The 23,547-nt window shown below is 48.4% G+C and overlaps 1 protein-coding gene across 1 annotated transcript; it reads left to right on the top strand.

The window, feature by feature from the left end:
- Positions 1-581: 581 nt before the first annotated feature.
- Ltf (lactotransferrin) lies at positions 582-23,427 on the top strand. Its single transcript, NM_001106864.1, has 17 exons — positions 582-662; positions 2,854-3,017; positions 4,205-4,310; positions 4,580-4,762; positions 5,091-5,238; positions 5,791-5,846; positions 6,769-6,947; positions 7,390-7,564; positions 8,380-8,534; positions 9,681-9,771; positions 10,856-10,903; positions 11,873-12,028; positions 13,183-13,324; positions 16,443-16,510; positions 19,424-19,608; positions 21,135-21,324; positions 22,794-23,427. The coding sequence occupies exons 1-17, from the start codon at positions 620-622 to the stop codon at positions 22,832-22,834; spliced, it is 2,130 nt and encodes a 709-aa protein (NP_001100334.1). The 5' UTR covers positions 582-619; the 3' UTR covers positions 22,835-23,427.
- Positions 23,428-23,547: the final 120 nt, after the last annotated feature.

The raw sequence follows: 23,547 nt of genomic DNA on the forward strand, positions 1-23,547 counted from the left end.
AGGCCAACGCGGTGTGGCATTCCTTTCTGAAGCCCTAGATTATTTTCAGGGACTGTATGTATTGTGGATCCCAAGGGAGCGTGGACCCCACAGGAATCCTGTGTGCAATCTAGACTGACTCTGCCCTCCCTGCAGCTGTCTCCTCTGTGGCCAGGACAGAGCGGCTGCCTCTTCCCTTGAATCTACCACTCTGTCTAGCCAAGGAGGAAGGGGGTTTGCCGGCTGCGTGTGGCTTAAGTGTCACAGGTCAAGGTAATCCACACATTAAGACTCCTACCCCATGTCCCACCTCTAGAAGGCAGTGGAAACAGAGAAAGGACAAGACCTGGGGACTGTGTCAACAATCCTGCAGAAGCTGGGTGGAGAGTAAGGAAATCACTAGGTCTCCTATAGCACCAGAGCCTGGGTGGTAGGTACTGGAGTCCCTGTCTCTTCCTTCCTGGCTTCTGGAGCCTGGCCTCTAAGAACTAGCACACCTGACTCCATGGGGTTGAAAGGCAGGCCTACTGGGCAACAGGGTGGGGCCAGACGCGTGAGGTCATCCAGCACACATAAAGGGCCCCAGGGAGGGTGCAGAAGCCAGGTTTGCCTCCTAGGTCTCCGAAGACCGACCACAGACATGAGGCCGTTCATCACTGTCTTGATGTTTCTTGGGGTCCTTGGTGAGTGCAAGTGCCTGGGGATGTCACCTGCTGGGAAGTTGGGCACTAAATGTGTTCTTCTGTTATTTAGGGAAGATTTGGGCCCAGAGAGGGTGAGATGTTTGTTTAAGACACACAGTGCACCTGAGTTTAGATGCGAGCTTTTGCCAGGGTTGTGTGCCTGCATTACCCTTCTGACCCTTGATTTCCTTGTTTTAAAAATGGCAGACACAGACCTGCTTCAGGGAGTACTTGTCTGCTGCAGTGGTACCCAGTCCTAGTCGCAGGGAAACACCAGGCTACTGAGGGAATGCCTGCCCCTTTTAGGGACTGCTGGCTGCTGAGGGCTTTAGCACCTTAGCACCAGCGGAGAAGGGAGGGAGGTGCTACAGGGACTGAGGAGGGAGTGCATTCTGTACTCACCACTCCTTTTGCAGGGTGGGAATTGAAGATCTTGGCATAGCACTTGGTCTTTTGGTCACCCTGGTTACACACCACCCAGGAGTAGGAAGGAGCCTTCCAGCTTGGCCTCTTGCCTTGCTTGTGTATTCCTTGCCTTGAGATGTGGGCCCCCTCTTTGTGGGCTCCTTTCACCTCCAGAGCTTACTCTTTTTCTGCCCCTCCCCATTCCCAGCACATATCCCCTCTTGCATACAGACCGTCCTTTCCTTCATTTCGTCTCCGGCCACATCCCCTTTGCTTAGTCACTAGCTGTCAGCCCATTCTGCTCCTTCTTTAGGCAGTGCTCCCATTGCCACCATTCTCCCGTGAGTTCCAGCTTCACAGCCTCCAAAGAAGGCTTCTTTGTATCAGAGCTGGGGACCCTCCATAGTCTGACTCTACACCCTCTCTTAGTACTGCTGCTGCTGCACCCCACGTCTAACCTGGGCATCTTATACAGGCAGGCTAGCTCAGTGGTCAGTGGTGCTGGTGCCCAACTGCCTAGGTTCAAATTCTAAAGCCAACGACTACTCAGCTGGAAAGTCACCTGATTTGATAAAGCTACAGGGCACCTGGAGCGTATGGCCGGGGAGGTGGGAGTGGGGGGGGGTTGGGGAGGTGTTGACAAAAATCACACCGAAGGGCAGATGAGGTAACTCAGTGAGTAAAGGTGCTTGCCACCAAGACTGAAGACCCCAGGTCTAGTCCCAGAACTCACACAATGGAACCACCGACTTTCTATCTGTACATTTATCTTTTCTGGTCAAGTGTTGTAGTTCACACTTTGATTCCAGCACTGAGGCAGAGGCAGAGGCAGAGGCAGAGGCAGAGGCAGAGGCAGAGGCAGAGGCAGAGGCAGAGGCAGAGGCAGAGGCAGAGGCAGAGGCAGAGGCAGAGGCAGAGGCAGAGGCAGAGGCAGAGGCAGAGGCAGAGGCAGAGGCAGAGGCAGAGGAGGCAGGCAGATCTCTGTGAGTTCAAGGTCAGCCTGGTCTATATAGTGAGTTCCAGGACAGCCAAGGCTAAATAGAGACAAAAAAAAAAAAAAAGTGGAATTATTTTGTCTTGGACTTGGCTTTCCTTGTCTAATTATGTTACGTGTATGCGTGATACATCTTATAGTTGAAGAATATTCTATGGTGTGGATGTACTGTACTTTGTTCAGTCTTTCCTATTCATGGTTTAAGTGGTTTCTTAGGTTTGTTGCTGTTGTCATTTTGAGTTTTTTCCTATCTAAACAATGCTGGTCTGAATATTAGCAGTAAACCTTTATGTAGATCTATGCTTTTATTTCTATGTGCAATTGCCAACCTGTTTCCCACAGCGGCTACATCGTTTTACAGTCTCAGCGATGTAGGAAGTTTTTCATGTTTGCAGCAGTGAGGTCCGGCGTGCATATAAATAAAACACGAGCCACATGCCCCTTTCCTCCTTCCCTGCCAGGTTCATCTAGGGCAAGGCTGATGGAGGTCAACAAATGCTCTTTGGAGTGGATTGTCTTTGAGGGGTGGAGTGGGTAGGGAACTTGTTAGTCATAAGAAGGAAAATAACCTAGAGGCTCCTTCACCTCTAACTTGTCTGAATCTCATCCCTTTGGCCAGGAGAGTTCCCTGTGGTCCAGCAGCTTAGCCTAACCAGAGCACAGCAACTGAACATGACCATGTAACATGGAGGGATGGAAGGCAGTGACTGTGGGCAGTTTACAGAATGCCATCAGACATCAAGGAGGTCTTTCCCACCGACACTGCTGGACTCTGCTCTCTCTTTCTCCCAGGACCCTTTCTAGCTAGGATAGATACAGTTGTTCGATGGTGCACCATATCAAGAAATGAGGCACAAAAATGTTTCATGTGGCAAGAGATGCTGAACAAAGCGGGTGTCCCGAAGCTTAGATGTGCCAGGAAGTACTTCATGCCTCACTGTATCCAGGAGATTATGGTAAGCTGTGCTCCAACCTGAAGGAAGGAAAGCTCACAGGAACTGGTGTTTCTTGATATCGAAAGAAAGACGAATGAGAGGTCTCTTAGTGGGTAACTGGGGTCTTATTTCAAATTGTTCATAGGAACTATTTTTTTTTAAAAGCCTACGAGGCCATATTTGATGGACGTGTAATGTCTCTAGACCCTTGAGAAATGAGCCTGGCACAGCTGGGGATGAGCCTGGCACAGCTGGGGATGAGCCTGGCACAGCTGGGGATGAGCCTGGCACAGCTGGGGGTGAGCCTGGCACAGCTGGGGATGAGCCTGGCACAGCTGGGGGGTGAGCCTGGCACAGCTGGGGGTGAGCCTGGCACAGCTGGGGGTGAGCCTGGCACAGCTGGGGATGAGCCTGGCACAGCTGGGAATGCTGTATCCCAACTGTTGATAGGGATGGACGGGACTCGAGACGTTAAAGGGATACTTATTTGCCCTCCAGCAGCCATGTAAAAGCTAGAGACAGTGGTTTTCCCATGTGTCCTCGGGTCTAGGAAGCAGAGACTGGAGGTCTACACAAACGGACAGGCTCCAGGTTGGCAAAAAATTTTGTCTCAAAATGTAAGCTAAAGAGAGATGGAAGAGGACGCTAGGCTGGGGTGGGAGAGATGGCTCAGGGGTTAAGAGCACTGACTGCTCTTCTAGAGGTCCTGAGTTCAAATCCCAGCAACCACATGGTGGCTCACAACCATCTGTAATGAAATCTGATGCCCTCTTCTGGTGTGTCTGAAGACAGCTACAGTGTACTCATATACATAATAAATAAATATTAAAAAAAAAGATGCTAGGCTTCTACACATCCATCTCCCCCAGGGTGTGAGCACACACACCGCATACATCTCCAGGACTAAAAATATATGTGGAGGCAAGGTGGGGGCTAATGAATGTGGGACAAACAGCTTTAAATACAAAAGATGGTGACAGTGTGACCAAAGGTCATTGAAGTGGACAGGCATGTGAAGGGGCTACACACAACTTCAGGAGTTAAAGCCCTGGCAGGGTGGGGGTGGGGCGTTTACTGCTTACAGCAAATGACCCCTGACCCTGTGCCCGTCATCTTCTAGGTAGGATATACGGACATAGAAAGGGCTAGCTCAGCCTGAAGCCCCAAAATCTCTTCTCCTGAGCCCTGCCCGACCCATTTTCTTTCAGATGAGGAGAGCCGACGCCATGACTCTTTCTGGCAGCGCCATATTCGATTTCTATTTTCCCTACAAACTGCAGCCGATAGCTGCCGAAGTCTATGGAACCAAAGAGAGTGAGTTCTCCCTGGGGACTCTGAAACCTCAAGACTGTGTTGTGGCTGTGGAGTGAGTTCTGTGAAGTGGGAGTAGATGAACCAAAAAAAAAAGGGGGGGGGAGATCTTTGTCAGTGTCACACGCTGGGGAACGGAGTCTCTGGACTCTGGAAGAAGACAGATCCGCCTGGTGCTTGGGCCTCCTTCCTACAGCAGTTTGGGTAGAACGGATTCTTCCTCTGCCTCTCCTCCTGGTTAAGCCCTATCTAGTCCCTCTGTTCCTTCGCAGAGCCCCGGATTCACTATTATGCGGTGGCCGTCGTGAAGAACAGCAGTGACATTCGTCTGAACCAACTCCAAGGCTTGAAGTCCTGCCATGCAGGCTTTGACACTAGTGCAGGGTGGATAGCCCCTTTAGGGGCACTTCGTCCATACCTGAATTGGGATGAGAAATCTGTATCCCTTGAGGAAGGTAAAAATGACTTGGGGCGGGGGGGGTATCCTGAGTGGTCTCAGTTGGGAGTTTCTAGTCTCGCTGTAGCCACTCTGGGATGGGATTCCAAGTTGAGCAGAGGGAGGCTAATCAAATCACACCCACAGCTCTGGGAGACGCCAGTAGTCGTTCTCTGGACAAAGATGCACATCTGAGTTCCAAAGCCCACTCATCTCTGTCCCTGGTGGAGGAAGGGGCTCTCGGTCTGGGGGGGAGGGGCGGGGTAGGAGGGGCTGCTGCTGGGAGACAGGGCTTCAGTGGCTGGGACTGGCTCATACCCTGTGGCCTACTTCTCTGTGTTTGACAGCGGTATCCAAGTTCTTCTCACAGAGCTGTGTTCCTGGTATCAGCAAGTCTAGATTTCCCAGGTTGTGTAGCTTGTGTGCAGGGAAAGGAGAACACATATGTGACTTTTCCCCCCAGGAACCATACGCTGGCTACGCAGGTGCCTTCAGGTGAGTGATACCATTCTCTTAACCACAGTGGCCCATGGTTGCAGGTTGCCCAGCCTCAGGCCAGGGTGTGGGATGGAGATTTGGTTCTACTGATGTGCAGATGGAGAATCCAAGTCCTAAGAAGTGGTTGGCCTCTCTACTGCATACTCCTCTCCAGCCCCTAGAGGCCCAACAAGGCCCCAAACGCTATATGCCTTGGATGGACGCTAACCTGGTTATAGCCCCTTCAGATCACCTCACACCTGACCTTGCTGTCCTAGTCTCTTGGGTTATCCAGATAACTTCCTCCCTGTCTCCATCCCATCTGGGTGGGGCAGTCATTGTGGCTTTGATATTTAGTCCAACTCAGGCCTCTCTAGAGTAGGAGGGGGTGACTTCCTCCTCCAGGCTCAGCACCTCCTCTCCAGTCCTTTCCTGGAGCTCAGGCACGTCTGTGGAGTGACTTCCCTTACCTCTTCGCTGGCCCTGGAACATTTGCACACTCCGTCTGGAGAGAAAGAGCCACGCGGCTGGGGACGCCTCACCTTTAATGGCGTTCCTCTCATTTCGCAGGTGTCTGAGAGACAACGCTGGAGATGTGGCTTTTATCAGAGAAAGCACGATATTTGGTAAGGGAAAGGGAGAAGCTATGGGCATGGCAGTCTGTATTGGCTGTCATCCTAATTGTGATGTGCAGGTCATCAGGTTCCTCAGTTTTCAGCTACATCCTGATCAAGTTGCCTACTTGGTCTAACTCTTCTCTTAGGTTTTTCTTAAAAACAAAACAAAACAAACAAACAAAACAAAACACCAAAACTGCTCTAAGATTAATTTTGATTTTATGTGCGTGGGTATTTTGTATGTCTTCGAACCACATGCATGCCTGGTACCCAAGGAGGCAAGATCCCTTAGGACTGGAGTTACAGATGGTTGTGAGCTGCTATGTGGGCACTGGGAATTGAACCCAGGTTTATCTGGGAGAGAATCCAGTGCTCCTAACCACTGAGCAACTTCTCCGTCCCCCGACCTCACACTCTGAAACCTCCCACTCCCAATCCCTTCTCTTCCCCCTTGTAGACACTCTCGCCCAGGAGCTTGTCCTGTGCTCGCCAAGGTGCACACGCCTTCGAAACATAGACTTTGCCGGCTTGTGTCTCTGGATTCTACGTTCACACAGGTTTTTACTAAGCACTAGAAGCAGGTGCGAGCTCAAGGTTTTTCACTCAGCGTTGAGGGTCTGAGAGTGATCCATGGTTTTAATACACGGGCAACTCTGTGGTTCTGACAGCAGAATGGTCTGTGAAATAGGTCTACCACACTTAACTTCTCTGTCAGTCTGATGACGGACACCCAGGAATGGCTGCCCTCCTTTCTGCCACATACATGTGTTTACTCTTCCGAGTGCTTAGGAACGACTCAGTCTTTTTGATTCAGTTTAACAGTTCTGTTGATCAGAATTCTCTTGGGGAGAAGGGGAGCCACAGCTCAAAGTTGGGACCAAGGGTCAGCTCATCTTGTCAGCTCACCTTTACATGGTCCCCTTCCTCCCAGAGGAGTTACCCAATGAAGCTGAATGGGACCAGTACAAGCTGCTTTGCCCAGATAACACCTGGAAGCCGGTGACAGAGTACAAGGAGTGCCACCTGGCTCAAATCCCTTCACGTGCTGTCGTAGCCCATGTCAGAAGTGAAAAAGACAGTGCCATCTGGGAGCTTCTCCACCTGTCACAGGTATACCCACATACAGTCCCCCTCACCTTCTTAGGTTTAGGGGTGGGCAGGGCCTCTCTTTCCCAAACTTCAGCAGTAGAGAGAGTTTGACAGTTTAAGGACTGTGGGCCCTGACTCTCCCTGGGATAGCAGAGACATAGGAACCACCTTCAAGTGTCAGCCCTTAGCAGGCTCTCCTGGGCTCCAGCAGAAGCAGAGGTAGGGTACAAGATGTTATTCTTAGGTTCCCCAAAGACCTTGGGACAAAACAGTTCTGATGAGTAAGTTATGGTTGATCTTGTGTCTCTGAAATGAGCAGAATCCCTGGGAGCTTGGATATCACCAGAGGCTACTGTTAATTTGAATTATCCCCACATCCCAAGTACCCAGCTCCTACACTGGGTTTCAGTTCCTTTCTGCCTACTGCTGGTGACCATAATTCTATTTTTTTTTCCTCAAACAGGAAATGTTTGGAAAAAACAAAACATCAAAATTCGAGCTCTTTGGCTCCTATCTGGGACAGAAGGACCTGCTGTTCAAGGACTCTGTCATTGGCTTTGTGAGGGTTCCCTTTACAGTGAATGTTTGGCTTTACCTGACCTTCAGTTATATCATGGCCCTGAAGAGCTTGAAGGAAAGTAAGTGAACTCCAGGCAGGAGCCTAAGGTTACTGAGCAGGCAGTAAACTGTGGGTAAGCTCCATTCTGGGATGGTCTCTCCAACACTAGTAGGACTGACACACATACAAGTGTCTCTGTCAATCAAGTCAGGACCTTTATGAAAAATGTCTCCAAAAAAAAAAAGGAAAGTCCCAAAGTCCCAGATACTGGATTAATGCGCTTCCGTATTCCTCTGTGTCTGTCAGGATCCCAAGGCCTCTTATTAAGTGAGAAAAAGAATCCTGCACCAAGAAAAGCAGACTCTGGGGACATTACTCCTGAGGCTAGGTGAAGCACCCCTTCTGTGCTGGGATTCGAACTTGTCTGGAGAGATTATAATGGACTGAATACACTTGGCTATGTTTATCCAGTGAGGACTTAGAGAGGAAGTCTGAGTGAACCAGGAGGCTGTACTGTGGTACCTGCTGGTGACTGTGGGCCTTATGGGTGGATGGTCAGGGCTGAGTTAAGGTCCTCTAAGCCAGCCTTTGGGGTATACACCAGTTTCCATACCGTGGAGCTTTTATTCTGAGGGACAGAACATTAGGCACGTCGCTACACTGAGGACTGATGGATGGACTGGAAGCCAGGGAAGCCCTCTGAAAGAACAGAAGAAGAAACAGAAACTCTTCACTCCAGCCCAAGTCGGTTTGGAGGCTGTGATGTGAGGAAAGGAAGGTCTCACACAGATTCTTCTGTCTCAGAAGATCTGGACAGGAACTTGATCCCCAAGGAGGGCAGAGGTGGAAATGAGGCAGCGCCTGAGTGTTCCTCACCATTGTCCTCCCACACAGGCAAGGAGAATGTGATGGCCTTAAGGGCCCGGATCACGTGGTGTGCCGTGGGCAGTGAGGAGAAGCTCAAGTGTGACCAGTGGAGCAGAGTGAGTGTTGGCAAGATTACCTGCATCTCATGCACCACCACGGAGCAGTGCATCTTCTCTATCACGGTAGGGAGCCAGCATCACACATGCCGTGGGCAGTGGGCTTCTTAGAGGGCATCGGCTTACAGTGGGGTTGGTCACCCAAGAGACCGCTGCAAAGAATGAACACACCCAAAAGGGCTTGGGACCACTCATGTGCATGTGTTGCATGAAGGGGCAGCCTTCTAGGTTTGAAAAACAATCTGTTGTGGAAATTCTGCCCCTTTCAGTAAAAGAACAATTTAGGGTTATTAGGTTAATTTGGAAAATATGGAACAGTTGTCTCTTTCCCTCCCCCCCCTCTCTCACACACACACACACCCCTGCATGAAACTTCACATAGAAATATTTACAATGAGAGTTTTGAAATTCCCCATACCAGGTTTCTCGGTCCGTGCAGCCCAGAGCAATTCCGGATTGTACGGGCTAGATACTTTTGATCCCTTGTTCAAATACGTAGTATATCATGGCTGTTTCCCCACATCGATGCTTGCTTACTCTTGGGAAACAGTTTTAAATGCTTATTTTATTTTATGTGTATGTGTGACTGTCTGAGTGCGTATGGGAGCCACATGCATGTAGATGCCAAAAGAGGATGTCGGATTCCCCTGGAAGTAGAATTAGAGACAGTTGGGGCTGCCATGTTAGTGCTAGAACTAGACCCAGGTTCTCTGGAAGAGCACTGGGAGCTCGAAGCTGCTGAATCAAGTCTCTAGTCCTCTCTAGTCATTTTTAACACCGTTGTAAAACAATGCTGACTGGGCAAAAAGAGCCCGCGGTCCCGATAAATTCATGTTTCTGTACTGGGGTGTGGCTTGTTCATTCTCATGGGTCAATCTGACATCCAACCTCTGGGTACCACTTCGAGTGTCCTGCTAAGAAGCAGAAGCAAGCAGAGAGCAGTTTTTCTCACCATGTCTTCCGTGGATGAGGCCGGTCCAGAAAGGAGCGTCGGGAGTGCTTGGTACAGGGAGAGCTCTCTTCTGAAGACAGAGTTAGTGTCTCAGGTGTGTGGATGACAAAGACAAGGAGACTGGTGGAGGACTGAGAGTCCACACCATATTTCCTTGGGGGGTGTCACGTTTAAATGGCATGTGTCTTGAGGCCATCCCTGAGAGCTCTGAGGACAGCCGCTTTCTACGGTGTGGGTAACCACTGACTCTTTCTTTGCAGATGGGAGATGCTGATGCCATGAACTTGGATGGAGGCTATATCTACTCTGCGGGCAAGTGTGGTTTAGTTCCAGTTTTGGCAGAGATCCAGAGTAAGTGGAGTTGATGTCCTTCCTAGGTTATGTCAAACGAGGTTCACTTGGGAGTGGGGAGGTGTCATGCCACTCACTAGATCCTGGAGAAGATGGAGAGAGAATCAGATGAAGGGACAAATGAAGGGGGCCATGACACCCACTTCATCCCATCCCCCAGATCGACAAATCACGGCAGTTTACTTCTCGATTAAAGCAAAAATAAAATCAGTTTGGGGATGGTGAGATGACTCAGCTGGTACGGGTGACATCAGCGGCCAAGCCTGATGACCTAAGTCGGGTGCCTAGGACCCACATGGTGGAAAGAAACAACTCCCACAAATTGTGTGAGGCCCTCCCTGAATGCACACAACAGGTTATGTACACCTACCACATCATACATACAGACACACATACATACATGCATACATAATTAAAAAACACAGAAAAGCATGTAAGTAAACAACTCAGTGACACTTTACAAATAGCACACATGTGCTGCTAACACGTATGTGCTGAGAGCAGGTGTCTACTGATAGCATGTATGTGCCGAGAGCAGGTATGTACTGACAGCATGCATATGCTGCTAGCATGAATGCACTGATAGCATGCAGGTGCTGACACCCAGAAGTCACCCTGTACCTTGCTGTCGCCATACTCCCAAATGACAGTGACTCTCTTGGCTTCCAGAGACACAGATCTCCTCGTCTCTCTTTTAAGCTAATGGAAAAAGAGTCGAGCATTTGCTGTCTCGTGTGCCTTGCCCAGCATCCTCTTTGTGATAGTCACTCACGCAAATGTGTGGCTCTTGATTACCCAGACTGGTGGTTGCATAATATTCTATCGTGTGCCCCCGCCACAGTTCTTCACCATCTCCCTCATGCGTGGATGGGCAGTTGGGCGATTTCCACCTGGTGGTTACTGTGGCTAACACTGCTATGGCCATCCATGTCCATGTCTATAATGAAAACGTCTATTTAATTCTGCAGTGTTGTTAGACCGAGGTGATCAAGTCTTTGATCTCTTATCGTGGGCGTTTGAAAGTTTGTGGCCTCTCGGGAAATCCGTGTTGTCTGTGATGTTTTGCTTCTCTTCATCCCTTCAGAATCCCCCAATAGCAATGGCTCTGATTGTGTGGACAGACCAGCAGAAGGTAAGTCAGGGGCAAAAATAAGTCACTCCTCAAAAAGAAGCAGTAGAAACCTCACCAACCACACAGAGGTTGAGACCGGAAACTGTCAGTTACAGATCCAAATGGTTGACGGAGAAATAATTGCATTTAGTGTTTGAATGGATCCTCACGCTGGGCGGGGACTTTCATATGGTCTCTCTTGGCACAGGGTTATGTGGAAAGAGAAACGTTGCTTTCCCCATTCTGTACATTCGAGGAAACAGTGGCCCAGAGAGTGCCCCAGTGCCTCAGACCTCACTCGTACTAGTACAACCCTGGTGCAGATCCTGGCTTTGAACCAGGGCTTCTCGCTTCATCAAGCCCAGGGCTCTGCACTAGCCTCAGCTGCTCTCTGGAGTCGGAGCTGGCATTGGAAACCTTGATACTTGCCCTTAGTTGGAGTGCCAGATAACTTCAAGAGGACAGCAACCATGTTAACTCCAGCACTGTGCAGGGCTGGTGGCACCCAGCTCTGGGTGCTCCTTGGGTGCATGACCTCAGCAGCCATGTAGCTTATGCAGTGACCATCACAGCGCTTGCCCATGTGTGTGATTTATGCATTGCTGAGGCTGATCTCATTGTTCAGGGTCTGTTGCCCCTGGGTAAAGCTTTCCAACTCAGCATCACTATGTGGCTGTGAGGACAGTGGCCTGTAACTGCTTGGAGGATTAATTTTTCATATTATTTTATTTAACTATTCAGATTGGTCTTCCCTTGACACAGAGCAACTTGTTGGTTTCTCTTTCTCTTCTTTCCTCCCTTCCTTCCTCCCTCCCTTCCTCCCTTTCTTCCTTCTTTTCTTCCTTGCTTCCCTTCTTTCTTTCTTTTTCCTAACAATATGATCCACGATAATGTAACCCTGTTGTCTTTTTGGCCTGGGTTGGAGACATTGTACTAGAATCCATGTGCACCTGGAAGCTAAGGTTGTCTCTCTGTCATCTGTTGCACAAGGGTACCTTGCTGTAGCCGCAGTCAGAAAAGAAGATACTGGCTTCACCTGGAGCACTGTGAGAGGGAAGAAATCCTGCCACACCGCTGTGGACAGGACCGCGGGCTGGAACATTCCCATGGGCCTGCTTGTCAACCAGACCAACTCCTGCCAATTTAGTAAGCATATGGATGGGGTGGTCTCATGGGATGGCCATCCTGGTTCTGGGAGTGAGTGCTTGAGAACCTTAGGGAAGGGAGGGATAAGAGATTTGCTGACTGGTTGTAGCTTGTAGGTCTATTTTAGAATAATTAGGCTTTCTGGAGCCATGACTGCACAGGATGTTTCGTACAGAACACTTCCTACACGTCCCCAATTCCACCCCACCCCATGGAAACCCAGATCGCAACATCATTTAATTAAATCATCCGCTCAACCTTATGAGCTAGCAGCTAGCGGAATCATTAACAATCAGATGTAATTTTTTTTTTTGTAATCGTAAATCTGATAAGATAGCTTGGGTTTCTAATACAGGCAAGAGTGCAATAAAACAGGCATTTTTCAAATGTTTTCATGTGTATAAAAAACTGATACCTGGGCTGGAGAGATGGCTCATCAGTTAAGAACACTGACTACTCTTCCAGAGGTCCTGAGCTCAATTCCCAGCAACCACATGGTGGCTCGCAACCATCTGTAATGGGATCTGATGCCCTCTTCTGGGGTGTCTGAAGACAGTGACAGTGTACTCACATACATGAATTAAATCTTAAAAAAAAAAAAACCGGGGTTAGGGATTTAGCTCAGTGGTAGAGCGCTTGCCTAGCGAGCGCAAGGCCCTCGGTTCGGTCCCCAGCTCCGAAAAAAAGAAAAAAGAGAAAAAAAAAAAAAACAACAAACAAACCTCTTTAAGAATGTTTCCAGAGAGTAGGCACTCCGCACTCCTGGACATTATCAGTATACGTACCTAGTACCATGCATGTACCAGCTACAGGGACATAACAGCCATCAGGCACCTTCTTCCTATTGGGAAGCCTGGGTTTCTATTTCTGATTTTAAAAAAAATAGAAAGAAGTCAGATTGAGGAGCAAGAGGCCCACCTACACAGGTGCAGCCCTCCTGGGTACTAGCCGGATATCCTGTCCATCCCTAGGGTCCAAGGCCTTTCTGATTTCTGGTGGGTCTTTGGTTGGTGGTGGAATGCCATTCTGGGGTGACAAGTGTCCTACCTGTGATGTCTACATACTGAGCTGACATCACTCTATGCCATCTACTGGGTAAAGACTTTGTGTTGACTGTGTTCCTAAGCACTAACTTACCTTCTTCCTCTGTCCAGAGGAATTCTTTAACAAAAGCTGCGCCCCTGGGTCTTTCCTCTATTCCAATCTCTGTGCCCTGTGTATTGGTGACGAGAACGGTAAGGATAAGTGTAACCCCAACAGCCAAGAGAGGTACCAAGGCTACGTCGGGGCTTTCAGGTGAGTCTGGAGCACAGTGCCACCAGCACAGGGCCTCAGCCCTTATTCTCAACAAGTGGCACTGTGGTTGGGGTGGGGTGGTGTCATAGAAGAGTCAAGAATCAAAGGGGCAGCAGAGACAAGAGCATCCTGTATTCCCAACACCCCAGAGAGTGTAGGTTGGAGGGCAGGGCCTCGGGGTCACGGGACTTATCACCCTCAAAGCCAACAGGTAGAGAGAGAGTGTTTCAGTGACTTTCAGAGAATTCTAGTGAGCACCACCCTTCCTTCTTCCTCACTCAGATCACCATTATATCTCACGTTTTTTTAGTTTTCTCCTTGATTTTGGCCTTAAAGGGGCTGGAGAGATGGTTCAGCAGCGGAGTGCTTGCCATTTCAAACAGAACTGAGTTCAGCTTTCAGGATCCCTGCTCCAGGGCTCCTGTGTCTTCCTTTTTCATCCAGAGTACCCACATGTGCACATATGTACACACACACACACACACACACACACACACACACAGAGAGAGACACATAGGTCTTAAAAAAAAAAAGAAGTGACAAAGAGAAAGCTATATTACAGTGTTATTTCCCAACAGTAACATGGACAAGACCAACAAAAAGTTAGCTTTCAGATTCCGCCCCTTTTCAGCGCTGCCTGGGTCACGATGGCTGTGCAGCTCACATTTGGGTACCGTTTCTCCTGGCACTATGTAGGGTGTGAGGCCGACTCGGAGGCTCCTTCCTCCATTCTTCCTTTAACACCAGATGTTGCCACAGATCCTCAGATGACAATAATCAAACGGGACTTTGGACTTTTAGATACAAACTCAGTAATTTTGCTCCTGTGAAACAATGAATATTTTTTTTTTGCTCTATTTCTGAATGGTTTGTAAACATTGATTTTTTTTAAGTGTACAAAACATGTCCTTAAGGATTCACAAATAGAAAACCTTTACTCTTTAATGGGTAAGATTTAATCTTTAACTAGGTAAGTTTGATAAGAACCCAGGGGAATCCTGGGATCTGTTTTCCCCAGACTTGCGGCACGTTATTCTCTCCCTGGAGATATCTGCATCTTTGTTTTCATAGTCACTAAAAGCTTTGTCTTCTGCTCGGTTATGTCTAGAATCCAGACTGGGGTCTATATAACAAAATGGTCGCCAGCTGGAGCCAGGAGTCTTGCTTTTCTCTTACATTTTTATCTAAAACCTATTCAGGCTCGCATACGATATGCTGGCTTCCACCATGGTGTCTCCAAATGGACACGTGACACTATGCTCTCCTGCACTCTGTCACTTGTTTCTTTCCTCCACAGCTCATCTTATTCCATGCGTTCCTCTGCTCTCCTTAGTTCCCAGACTCATTGAGAGCTCTCCCTTCCAGGGATGGAGAGACGGCCCCGCAGCGAAGAGCCCTGGCAACTCTTACAGAGGACCCGGGCTTGGTTCTCAGCATCCACATGGTGGCTCACAAGCATTCTTCTGGCCTCAGCAGGCACCAGGCGTGCACACATTAAGGAAACTACTCATACTATTTTGTTGACACTTTCTATGCTCTCGTCTTTTAAACCCCAGACTCTTGCGGGTCACGATCTGAGTTCCTAGAACCCATTAGTCACATTTTCACTTCTAGTTTCTGCAACATTTGCTTGGTTCAATTGGTTCAATCTTTTAATCCTGTGTCGTTTTTAAAGCATTTTTATGGTGAGGACCATTTTTATTTTCTTTTTTTTAAAAAAATGTATTTATTTATTTTATATGTGTTTTGCTTGCATGACACCTACATGCCTGGTGCCCTCAGAGCCAAGAAGAGGGAGTCAGATCCTCTGGAACCGGAGTGATGGATTGTTGAGAGCCTCCATGGCAGTGCTAGAACCTGGCTGCTCTGGATGAGCAGCGGTGCTCTAACCATCAAGCCTCCTCTCTAGCCTCTATTCTTTTTTCCTCTTGACATTTCCTAACATTTCTTTGTATTATGATTATTCCTTTTGGGGGCCTTCTTTTACTTGCTTCATGAATGCTTCTCATTTCTTTCACATCTTTAATGATAATAAGTGTAGCTTGTAAAAGAAAAAAAATCCTCTCCCTTATATTGTCTCTGAATCTTGGGAGCACGATTTCTTTCGGTATCACTTCATGTTCTCTCCCTTCCGGTACCCGATGGCCTTTGCCCGTTTGACAGTGAGGTGGGTGGGTGCCCCAGCTGACTCTTAGTTCTCCATCAGTTTTCCAGACTGAGGGGCTGGGCCGGGCTGTAGGGCTTAGGGGCTGTGCAACCTAACATCGGGGTCTTTGGATATTTTCTTGGAGTCATCAGATTCCCTTGATGAAGAGTCTCACTGCCCGCTTCTTGGGGGTGGACAGCCTGGGCGGTGCACAAGGATTGACTTCATCTTCCAGATCACAGACTTCCGTTTACTTCTCTGTGGATGGGGGGCGGGGTGGGCGGGGAGTGTAGCCATAGGTCTAACTCTATAGCCCAGACTTGCTTCATGCTCATAGCAATGCTCTTGTCCTAGCTTCCAGAGTACTGGGCTCATTGGCATAGGCCGCTGTACCCAGCTCCCCTTCTGTTTTCTGGGTTGTGTTTCTGCCTTCCACTGGGGTTGTTTCCCTATGCTGTACTATGTTAGGGTTCAATCTCCCAAATGGTTGGGGTGAGAGAGCTACTGCCTGGGATTGGAGGCAACTCGAGTAAGCTCTGTTTTCAGCCACTCTCAGTGATGCCTTATATTTCCAGTTGCTGAGTTTTTCTCAAGTCCTGAGGTTGCACATCAACTCCAGTCTGAGCTGCTACCCCACCCCCCACCCCCACCTCAAGTCACATTTTCTTCCTTCAGTTAGGCCCCTACTGCTTGGCCATTGCCTTCCTGGATTCCGAGGGGTCTTTATCATCTTCTCTTTATGGGTTAAACAAGGGAAATCTCATGGTGTCGTCTCACTGGGGTTTTGGAAGGAGAGAGAGGAAACCCCAGATGCTTGCAGTCTGCCGTGTTCAATCTTAAATCCCTGGAAATGGTTTCAACTTTCGTGTGTTTACTTTTAAGTTTTAGTTTTTGGAATGCATGTCACAAATATTTATGAGAGTTCTAATGGTTTTTCCCCTTGTGGCGTATTTATTTTGGTAAATATTTTAGGTGTCTGGCTGAGAAGGCAGGAAATGTCGCGTTTTTGAAGGACGCCACTGTCTTGCAGAATACAGACGGTATGTGGACACAGTCCTTCCTCCTTCAGAGCAGGGTTTGGCACCCTTAACGTTCCCTCGTCTTTGGGTTCGTATTTGGAGAGAGAGTATAACTATTTCAAACTTTTGACTAAAAGAATTCCAAAGTCTTTTAGGTCTATCTGTCTGTCCACCTGTCTGTCTGTCCATCGGTCTATCTATCTACCTGTCTATCGAGATAGAATCTCATTTTGTAACTTGAACTCACTATGTACCTCACATGGGCCCAGAGCTCATGGAAGTCTTCTTGCCTTGGGAAATGGAGTTCTGGGAATTATAGGCGTGAACCACTCCAGCTGGCAAAGTCTCAAGTCTCTGCTGTTGCAGGCAGTGTAAGAACATGTGTAGTGTCACAGGGATTTTGAAGCAATTCATACACACACACACACACACACACACACACACACACACATGTATATATATATACACACACACACACATACACACATATACACACAAGCCATATATACACGTTTCCATGAACATACATACACACAAGCACTGAGCTGCTGCACATGAGTATATACATGAGTATGTATGTGATACATACATCCACATACACACATATGCATTCACACAGGCATGCACATATACATACGCACATTCACACAGGCACGCACGCACACACACACACCCATCGTAGTTGGTAGCAGGTGCATGAATGAAGAAATTCACTGTCTGTCTGTACCAGATGAAACGAGAACAGACGGTAATAATAACTGAATGCATGCAGATAAGATCCCCTCTGGAAAGATGGAAATGGAGGCCTTTCTTCATCTCCATATGAAGCCTTGCTCCAGAAACTCCTTGAGAGTCAATGAGTAAAATTCCACAGGAACATGTAGATTATGAAGGTAATGTGGCAGCCAACACTTGAATAAGAACCTCCCTCTTCTGGTCTCTAGATTGGGAAAACAAATGAGGCGCCCAACCCAGCCATTTGCTACTTCTCAAGCTGCTCTTCCTCCATTAGGTCTCCTCAGCCTCCAAGCCTCTGCCTCTGAAGGCAACCTACTGCTTTGTTCAGTAAACTTCATTCCAGCCCCTTCCTCCTTTCCCTTCTGCCTGCCTGTTGTCCTTCGGTGGTCATGCGTGTGTTAGGAGACCTCTGAGGCCAAACTGCTCTGTATTAAGTAGAGGAAACCCAGGAGGGTGGTGAGGTGTTTCCCAAGGAAGGAGAGTCAAGCAGAAGCTTGCCTGAGGAGCCTGTGTGTGCACACTCAGGTGTGCCCCATTTACACTTGGAACTTACGGCAGCCTGTGTGATATTCAGGGGTCGGGTCGACTGATGTCAAATTTAACTTTAATACCTACATGTATTGGAATTAACTAGACATATTGATAAGCCCATGGAGTTGCCCATTTTTTCCATGTTGTCCTGAAATGAGACAGAAAAGATTGTGAAAGTCTGAGCTTGGAAATGCTCTCGGATTAGAAAGTTTTTCAACACCACATAGTATGTAACACGTGAGGAAATCCTGCACACTTGACCTCACCTGATGAGTCAGAGCCAGGCTGCAGTCACTTTGGAAACACTAGGCAATATGACCTTCAGGCCACATCTGTAATTTGCGTATGAAACATAGCGGAATATTTTATTTTTGCATTGCCATCCCCACATACAAACATTCAACAATCTGAACAACGGCCAGAGCAGAAGTATTCCTAGTCCCAAAAATTTTGAATAAAGGATACGCAATGTGCTTCTTCTTTTTCTTTTTGAAACTATTAGAAAATATATTGCATAGATGAGGTTGTTTTGTATAGAGGAGGGGTGGGAAGATACATCAGTTGGTTGGACGTGTTATACAAGCATTGAGACATGAGCTTGGATCCCGGCACCCATTTAAGAAGGCAGATGAAGAGTCATGAGTCTGTAACGCCAACTCCAGGGAGGATAGGAATGGAGACAGGTGGATCCTGAGCCTTCTAGTCAGTGGCCTCTGAGACCCATGGAAGACTGTGTCTCAAACATGAGCAAAGAAGTGATTGGGGAATATACTCAGGTGTCAACCTCTGACCTCCATACATAACTGCACAGGCAAGCATGCCTGCACATACGTGCATGTACACATACAACACACACTTACATGCTACACACACACACTATACACTACACACACTACAACACACACTATACACCGCACACACACACACTACAACACATATGCACACACACTACACACTTAGAAGAACTTATTTTAGATTTATTTATTTAGTAGGCATGCAGTGTTCTGCCTGCATGTATGCTCACATGTATACCCATAGACTAGAAGAAGGCCGAATCTCATTACAGATGGTTGTGAGCCACCATGTGGTTGCTGGGAATTGAACTCAGGACCTCTGGAAGAGCAGTCAGAGCTCTTAACCTCTGAGCCATCTCTTTAGCCCTTCAAAGAACATTTAACAGCTTGACTGGGACACGACTTGGTTATTTCAGAATCCACCCATTGTCTGTGCACAGTTGAGTGGGTTCTAGCATCGAGAATGGTGCGGCCACCAACGGTGCAATCCGACTCCACAACACTCATTTGAATAACGCAAAGAAGCCCTCACATCTGCTGGCAGCCCACTGTCTTTGCTCCTTCAACATGTGCTTCCTGTCTCCACGGCTTTGTCTGTTCTCACAAACGAAACCGTCACCTGTGGCCCTTTGTAGCTGGCTTCTTTATTGTAGCATCATAATTGTCAGAGTCAGCCACGTGCATGAACTTCTTATTGAATAAGAATCTCCTTTATGGCTATGCTCAGCATATTCGTTGCCTGGATAACTTGTGAAGGATAAAGCTTCATTTTGTCTCCAGGATATCATCCTAGCCCATATGTGCTTTTTGAAAACAGTCCTACCTTGACCTGGCAGATTAGCTATGGTTAATGGCACCTTTCCTTCACCAGGGAAGAATGCTGACAAGTGGGCTAAGAACTTGAAGCTGGATGACTTCGAGCTGTTGTGCCTTGATGACACCCGGAAGCCTGTGACTGAGGCTAAGAACTGCCACCTAGCCGTAGCCCCAAACCATGCTGTAGTAGCTCGGAAGGACAAGGCGAGACTCGTTCAGCAAGAGCTGCTTTACCAACAGGTATGGACCACTGGGGCTCCCGGCGTGATCTTCCCCACTCTCCACTGCACTGGCTCCTGTGGCAGGAGGTGCTTCGTCCACTCAAACTTTTCTCTCTAGCCGTCTGCTTGACTGATGGTGATAGCATTTGCTCTGTGCTGTGAGTCTTTCTTGGAACCAGCTAGACTTCTGCCTGGATTCTCTGCTCCCAGACTTTTGTGTTGTGGTCGGGGGGCAATTCTGATTGATCTCTCCTCCCTCTCGTAATTCAGAGAGAGAGAGAGAGAGAGAGAGAGAGAGAGAGAGAGAGAGAGAGAGAACGGTGAGGGGAAACAATGCCCAGGACAAAGGCTGTGAAGCAGCAAACCCAGGGGGTGTTCCATGAGTAGGAGACACGAGGTCCTTGTGTTCACAGACGAACACTAGAAGCAGGACTATTAAACACACAGTGCTGTCTCTTCAAGGGGGAGATGTATGACCTGTTTCTGCCAAGAGGGTCGGGAACCGATGTGGTTAACAGCCTGGTGACTTCTGTGCTATCTGAATAGCCAGGCCACTCTGGCTCCCAGACTATATGTCTGTCTCAGAATAACATTATTCTTCCCGAGACTCTTCTCACTGTTTCCCTGGATTTATAGGAGCCATCTTTATGGAAGATGTCTTGTACTTTACAAGTTTTCTTGTAATTGTGTCTTAAGCTTTGTTGTATACACAGGGTTGAATTATCACCAAGAAACATTCCCCTTCCCCCACCATACACACACACACACACACACACACACACACACACACACACACACACACACACACACACTAAATTGTACTGTGCTCAAACAGACTTCCCAGTGTCAGGTTTTTGAAGTTTGACCCAACACTGGCTACTGAACTGAGTTGTGTTGAGCTAAACTTCCTTCTTGCCTTCTTGCCTCATGTGGATCAACATTGTGCTGGTCATAGTGTTTGTAGGGATCCGCACATCCGTGGACTTAGGGATGACTGCGTGCTAGTGTTCCCTGTTCTGGTTTTTCTTTTCCTTTCGTAGCATGCTGGCTCTGGGTATGCTTTTGAGACCAACAACCCTGAGTAAGGAGAAGGGACTGCAGCCGAGAGAGGCTGAATGTCCTGCAGTGGCCCAGTTCATAGAAACACGGGAATTTTCAAATCGCCCTTCTGGACAGCTGGAATGCTAGAATGTTCTAGATGATCGACTTTCAGGATAGGAGCTCAAAAATCCTCAACTGACCTCTAATCACCAGCGAGAAGTTCTACAGGATGTGGTACCAGATTTAGTAGGAGGAAAGACGTAGGAGGCAAGGTCAGAAGTGGTGTGAGGCTTGGGCCCTCGCCGGAGTCGGTGGGCTGCCGGGGAGGAGCACGGTGCTGGGAGCACGGCTGGGAAGGGTCATCCCTGACAGGGAAATGAACACTGCTGCTTTTTTTTTTTTTAAGCTCTGCTGGTTACCCAAAATGGAGAAACCCTTACCGTTCTTGTCCCCACACTCCCTTCTTCTCTGACTACTCACAAATGGTTGGCTCTCTTGGCACAGGTTCAGTTTGGGAGAAATGGATGCAGGTGTCCAGAAGAGTTTTGCCTGTTCAGGTCTGAAACCAAAAACCTTCTGTTCAATGACAACACTGAGTGTCTGGCCAAGCTCCCCAGCAAAATCACATGGGAGGAATATCTAGGCAAGGAGTACGTCGTAGCGATCGCGCATCTGAGGCAGTGCTCCAATATCAGTGAGTGGGTTCTAGATGTAATTACTGAGGAACCAACATGGGAGAAGGTCCGGGTTCAGAGGCCAAAATGCATGGAGAAGCGCCAATTCTTAAAACCTTAAACTGTAGAGCTGGAGAGATGGCACAGGGGGGTAAGAGGCCAACTACTCTTCCAGTCAATACTGGTTCAGTTCCGAGCACCTTTCTACCTGACAGCTCACAGCTGTCTGTAACTCCAGCTCCAAGGGATCGGACACTTCTGGCCACTGTAGACACCAGGCCGGCATGTGGTCCTCAGACATCCACGCAGGCAAAGCGTCCACACACAGGACACAGTAAGTCCAAATGTCGGAAATCGAGTTGGTAATAATTTAATTCTTGAGAACTGCTCAGAAGAGTGGTTGGCGACGCCTCCCAGTTAGTGGATTATTTGCCTCACATGCACAAAGCCCTGGGTTCAGCCTCTAGCATGGCATAAGCTCTGTGTAGTGGTGCACACCTGTAATCCCAGAGCTTGAGGGATAGAAGGAGGAGGATCAGATGTTCAATTCATCCTTGGCTACATATGGAGATCGAAACCACCCTGAGGTACATGAAACCCTATTTAAGTACCTGTTATTCATACACACACACACACACACACACACACACACACACACACACACACATCTGAAAGGCTTTCTAAAGTAATCCTCAAGCTTCCCCATGCACTGATAGCCTATGAATTGTGGTCCCTTGAATCCCTACATCTGGTGATTCCCTACTCTGAGAGGTAGAGGAGGAACAAGCCCAGAATCTCTTTGTCAGTCGTTCTCAACCTAGGACAACGCCTAGAAATATCTTTGAAGACCACAGTTTAGTAGAAGCTTCCGGTAGCAGCCAATAGAGGTTGGAGTTGTTAGCAAGCAATCTACAGGATACCACAGCCTACACAAAAGGATTATCAGGTTCCCTGGGCCCATCGACCCAAGGTGAGGAGCCATGATCTGTATTGAGCGACTTCCCAGGCTATTGCCGGTGTGGTCCGCCCTGGGTGACCCAGGGCTATCGATGAACCTGTGGACAGACGGCACTGGTACAGAGGCCCTTGCCTGAGGACAGAACTGTCTGTCCATGTCCCTCAGCTCATGGCACAGTGGCTCCCACAAGGCAGGGGCTCAGCCGGTATTTGCAGATGAAGGGTAAGCAAATAGATTAGCTATCCTCGTGGGCGTTTCAGGAGCCAGAGGACTAGCGTCTTGTGAACTCGAGCGGTGTGAACCTGTTCACTTAGAGGCAGAGTCAAGGGGCCCCTCGGGTCAGAGCAGGGGTTTGCTAGAAGAGGCGGTAGGAAACTCGTGGGTGGACGAGGCAAGCCCTGACTCTTAGGATGGTGGGACTAGGGATTGGGAACTGATTCTGAAACCTCCTTGATTTATAGATTTTCCTTTGTGGGGGGTGTGTGTGCAGAATCTGTGTCTGAATGACCTGCTTTCTGTGCCCCACAACAGCTCAGGAAGCCTACAATTTTCTTGCCCTTCGAAACTCCTGAGCAATAGCAGAGTCTTCGCAGGAAGCCTCAGCCAGGACCCATGGTCCCGGGGCCTTCTGACCGTCCTCGGGACTCCCTGCTGTCACTTATGTAGAAATAAAATGAAGCAATGTTGGTTTTCACGTCATATGAAGTGTCACTCATCATATCAAGTGTCACTCATCGCATGAAGTGTCACTCATCGCTCCTTGAAGTTTACACGGAAATCCTGTGTCTGACCACATGCTTGCACACTTGGACTTTCTTCTGGAGTTTCTAGGTCCAGCCATTCCTTTATCCTGAAGTTCCAGGCGTGACGCCCAGTGACCTGGAATCTGGGGAAAACCAAGGGACGTTTCTTTCCCTGGGGGATCTGGTTTCTTCACATAGAGATCACAGTGCATATGTGTGTCCTGGCTCATGTGTGTGTATGGGTGAACATGTATGCCTCAGCATGTTGCGTATAGACTGTGTATACTCCTCACACTAATGCTTCTGTGTGTGTGTGTGTGTGTGTGTGTGTGTGCACATGTGTGTGAGGGCCAGAGGATATCTGGAATGCCACCATCTACCTTTTTGTTTTAAAAAAATTAATTTTACTTATTTACATTTCAGCCGTTGCTCCCCCTCTTGGTCCTCCCCCCAGTTCTCACCCCATTCCCCCTCCCCCTTGACTCCCCTTCTTCTCCTCCTCCATATAACCCCTTCTTGGGGCCTCACGTCTCTGGAGGATT

The sequence above is a fragment of the Rattus norvegicus genome, chromosome 8 (genome assembly GCF_036323735.1).
Source record: "Rattus norvegicus strain BN/NHsdMcwi chromosome 8, GRCr8, whole genome shotgun sequence".
In the NCBI taxonomy this organism is placed as follows: domain Eukaryota; kingdom Metazoa; phylum Chordata; class Mammalia; order Rodentia; family Muridae; genus Rattus; species Rattus norvegicus.

Excerpts from the sequence above, each read along its gene's own strand:
- Ltf (NM_001106864.1), top strand. The coding sequence starts at position 620 with ATGAGGCCGTTCATCACTGTCTTGATGTTTCTTGGGGTCCTTG. Across the intron at positions 7,565-8,379 it reads CCTGAAGAGCTTGAAGGAAA|GCAAGGAGAATGTGATGGCC; the intron begins GTAAGTGAACTC and ends CCTCCCACACAG. Across the intron at positions 8,535-9,680 it reads AGTGCATCTTCTCTATCACG|ATGGGAGATGCTGATGCCAT; the intron begins GTAGGGAGCCAG and ends CTTTCTTTGCAG.